General features: G+C 41.9%; 1 protein-coding gene across 1 annotated transcript; it reads right to left on the bottom strand.

Moving 5' to 3' along the window:
• On the bottom strand, positions 1–3,877 carry gprin3a (GPRIN family member 3a). Its single transcript, XM_067370869.1, has 2 exons — positions 3,790–3,877; positions 1–2,754 (listed from the first exon to the last, which is right to left on the bottom strand). The coding sequence occupies exon 2, from the start codon at positions 2,681–2,683 to the stop codon at positions 629–631; it is 2,055 nt and encodes a 684-aa protein (XP_067226970.1). The 5' UTR covers positions 2,684–2,754; positions 3,790–3,877; the 3' UTR covers positions 1–628.
• Between the last annotated feature and the right edge of the window lie 439 nt (positions 3,878–4,316).

The following is a 4,316-nucleotide window of genomic DNA, read 5'->3' as shown; positions in this document are numbered from 1 at the left end:
GGCATTTGCTTGAATGGTGGGTTCATCGTTATTCTTAATGATAAACACAACAGCTAGAAAAACACAACTAATCCTTTGCAGGTTGTCATTAGCATTGGGTTTAAATCCAAACTTTTGCCAAATAGGCACTTTTACATTTCGCTTTGAAACCAAATCTTCCGCTATTGTCTTGTCAGTCAGTTCCTCACTCTCGTGATAAATGAAATCTGACTCCTGCTGCTGATCTGTGCTGCGACTCTCGTTCGGCTCACACTGCATTGAGCAGACATGTTCAGTTTTTAATTATAGTGTCTGTTCTCTAACTGAACTAAATTATTTTTATTTCTCTAAAAAATCAAAACAACGATGGGAGCCAGAGCTGTGGTCGGCAAGTGATGTAACCGGTGCTGTGGCTGAACACCAGTAACACGACTGTTGCAACAAGCAAAGTTAGTAGAATAAGTTGACATGTATTTGCAAAGTTACTGATAGTCAGTACAAGGTCTGGTGGGGGACCATTAAAATAGTGTTAGCACATATTAAAGAGACAGTCTACCTATCTAATGACTGCTAGTTGACATGTAGTTGCAAAGTTACTCATAGTTAGTAGAATGTCTAAAGTGGAAATAAAGTGTTACCGAAAAATAAATCACTTTGGCAGATCTTCTTTGGGTTGTGGTTTCGAGCAGCAATTAGATCCAGCAAACAGTGATCTGAAGACATTGCTCTTCCTCTTTCCTGTCCTGCCCTTTCCGGGCGATTGTTCTGAGAGGCATATGGACTTCCGGAGTGTGCCGATGCGCCGCTCGTGTTCACGGATCTTGCACTGCAGGTGGTTCTGAATGGCAAATCCCAGTGACTCCATATCCAGCGACGCTCCATACACTTCCCACGTCATTCCCTGCTCATCCCAGATGATCTGCTGAGGTGCACCATTTTCCTCCTTTTCTCCATCCACTTCTCCTGTTCTCCCAGAGTCTACCGGCTTTAAGGAGCCCTCGGAGGTCTTGTCCGGCACGCCGGGTGAAAGTTGGTGAGTTGCGTCGAATTCGCTGACAGTGACTTTCGGCGGAACCGAACCAAGAGTTTGTGGCGACTGGCTACAAAGTTCAATCTCTATTTGACACACATGTTGAAGAGGTTTCTGGCTATTGGGAGACTTGTAAGGAGGTGGACCCAGAAATCTAGGCTTCACTACCGTTGTTCTGAGGTCTGGTAAGGCTACAGTTGGCAACCAATCAGAGTCTGAGTTGCTATCGGGGTTGAAATCATTGTGTTGGCCCACTTTAGGGTTGAGGTTAACCTCAGGGTCCAGTTGACGGGGTTGAGAGTCACGGACCGGACTCATGTCTGTTGATCTGCTGCAGACCTCCATGACCGCCTGGACCTCAACATCAACATACACCGGATGCAGATCCACCTGCAGTGCAACATCCTTTGTTTCGGTTACTGGGAAACCTTCAATTGTCAAACAATCATTCAGTTGCTTGGATGTCAGAATCTTATTCTTTTCATCCATCACTGTATCCTTCTTGACCTCAGTTGCCATTTTGTCCTTCTTAATCTCAGCTTCATCCTTTCTCTCTCCTGTCTGTCTCTCCTCCTCTTTTCCCTTCTGTCTCTGACTATTCCCTGAATGTTTCTCTTGGGTCTTGACATTTGCATCAGTCTTGTCTTCAGGCTCTTTCAGCTGTTCAGTAGAGGGGTCTGTTGCTTGTTTCGATGACAGCGAGGAGGCTTGTTTGCACCCTATTGAGCAAATCACAGTGAGGTCTCTTTCCTGAAGGACAGTGTCCTCTCTTTCATCTCCTAGTGTTTCTCCTTCTCTCTCAATCCTGCTATTTATCTCTTGCTCCTGGCGTCCCTGAGGAATCTCTCCTGCTGCTTTCGCCCCCAGTTGCAGTTTGCTCTCCACCACCGTGTCAATCATTTTATCTTTCGGAGAGGTCGATAGCGGTCCCTCTTTGGCTGTAACTCTTCTATTCCGCTCAGTTTTGTCCATTTTGAGAGATGTAGGGTGGGGTAGTTTAAGTTTGGGGCTGGAAGTGGCTCGAGGAATGTGTGAGAGAGACATCCGGTTGTGACTTTTGGGAGAGTCAGTAGAGGAAATCTGGGAAGCAGAAGCTGTTTTTTGAAGTGTCTTTTGTGGGGAGTCTGTGGAGCCCATGATATGAGAAGCTGAGGCTGTCTTTTGGATGTTTTTGGGAAATGTTTTCGCTTGTAGCTTCTTCTCATAGCTTGCATTTGGGGATCTCAGTTTTGGCCCACTGGGTTGAGGTTGACTGGATAAACTTAAGACCTCCACTCCAGATGCAGTTGCTTTGGTTGGTTGATTTGATGCTATTTTATTCATAGCAGTTGTGTTGACTGTTCTCGCAGTTACCTGCTTGGTCATAGCTGAGTGCATGGTGGGTATTCGCGACACAGCTGTGGACGCAGGGAGGGGTTCTGCGGCTGGAATGGCAGCGGTAGCTAATGCTGTGTGTTTTAGTGTTTTTTCTTTGCCAGTTGATTCCCTGGAGTTGGATCTCTCCTCTTGCTCTTTAGCTTCTACTTCAATCCCATGATTCTCTCCAAGTCTTATCCTGGTTCCAGGAGAGATATTTCCCTTTCTGTGCTGTCCTGAGGGCTTGGACTCAGAATCCCAGCATGCCTTGGGCTCATTGTTTCTGGGCGGATGAAGGAAAGCAGGTCGGGATTCCATGAAACCAATCCAAATGAATATCCTTATGGGAGCTCTAATTTAGTGATGTCTTAGTAGTGTGTATGACACATCTGGCATGACAAGAGAAAAACAGCAGATTCAAGATAAAACTATAAATACTAATCTTTCGAGGAAAATTGATATTTGATGGATTTTCAAACCTTTAGTAGTGGGTTTGATCTAATGGGTTCCTCAACAAATCATTTACTATGTCTTTAGATTTTCCCAATAGTTTGATTATTTAGTGTGAAATACCTAAATAAAGTGTCCGAAAAAGGATAAACAAGTGTAATGAATTGTTTTAAGAGCATTGCCATACGTAACCAATTGTTTTCATGGTACATTAAAATGTGCAGAAGCATTTCCAATTCATCAACATAGAGCAGGATAAACAGAATGAGAGAGGAACCAATCATTAAGAGGCCCATCTGTGTCATATCTTCATTGATCAAACTTTTGAATAAACATTAGATGGAAATTACTGCATTTATTGATTTTAAGTCAATTCGGTTATGTACTGTAAATGCATTCCTGATGCAATGACTGTACATTTAAGGCCCTCTACATTTTAAAATGATCTAGCATTGTTTGTTATTGAATGAACTTTTTGTTAAAATTACTATATTGAAGATATTCCAGTCGCATAAATGTTCTTACTGCATGTTAGAATAATCGTATGCATTGAAACAATGTTTTTATAAAAGGAAACACATACAGAACCAATTAAAGCAGGTTTCGTTTCACAAATGCAATCAGTCTGGGGTATTGAAAATGTTTTTTACAAATAATTTATTTATTAGATTTGATCTCAGTTTTATTCTCCGTCTACATTAATAATGTAACATTTAATTCGATTCGAATGTGTTCAAACTATTTAACGCGTGATTCTAATGTACACACAGGTGCGTGTGTATGTTTAAAATGTGAGATATGAAGGGTAATAGTAGTAAATGTACAGAGATTATCGACGCCCATGGCTTGACACAACACAAGACAAGACCATAACACAAGTAAACACTATCGCTTTATATGTCGCTTAATAAAGTAAACAAATGGACCACAAACACGTCTTCTTGAATAAATATTAGACGCACAATTGTACTCACTATGTAATGCCTCCCAAATCGACCAAGACAATGTCCACGGTGTGTGCTCTTCTTCTGAATGAACCTCCGTCCGTGTGGATGCTGAAACTGTGGAGCGTTTTTCCCTCTCATGCTTGAATAAATGACGACGCTGCGTTCTGCATCCGATACGCGCACGAGCAGGCGCGCACTCGAGCTGCAAGAGAAGCAGAGGATGATGACGCGCGGAATACAGGTCCCTTATTGATTTACTTTGATGTGGGTCTCATTTTTCCAAAACATCAACTGCTATTTTACAGTTGTGAGCGCTGGATCGCCAGGTTTTCTTTCCGTTCAGCTGGGAATTCACCAGAAAGCAATTGCATGATGTTCTTGATATGTAAACATATACATGCATCTGCATTTTAAACACTTAACGCTTTAAACCGATTTTAATTCTGTGAACAAAAATATCTAATTTAAAATCGCATATTCAATATCTATTCCAATAGACTGTGAAAAAGAAACGATATAAATTACCTAAAAGTGCCATTTATTCACATTCACAA

This window comes from Chanodichthys erythropterus, chromosome 20, assembly GCF_024489055.1.
Source record: "Chanodichthys erythropterus isolate Z2021 chromosome 20, ASM2448905v1, whole genome shotgun sequence".
Classification (NCBI taxonomy): domain Eukaryota; kingdom Metazoa; phylum Chordata; class Actinopteri; order Cypriniformes; family Xenocyprididae; genus Chanodichthys; species Chanodichthys erythropterus.
This window is presented reverse-complemented; position numbering and strand designations above follow the sequence as displayed.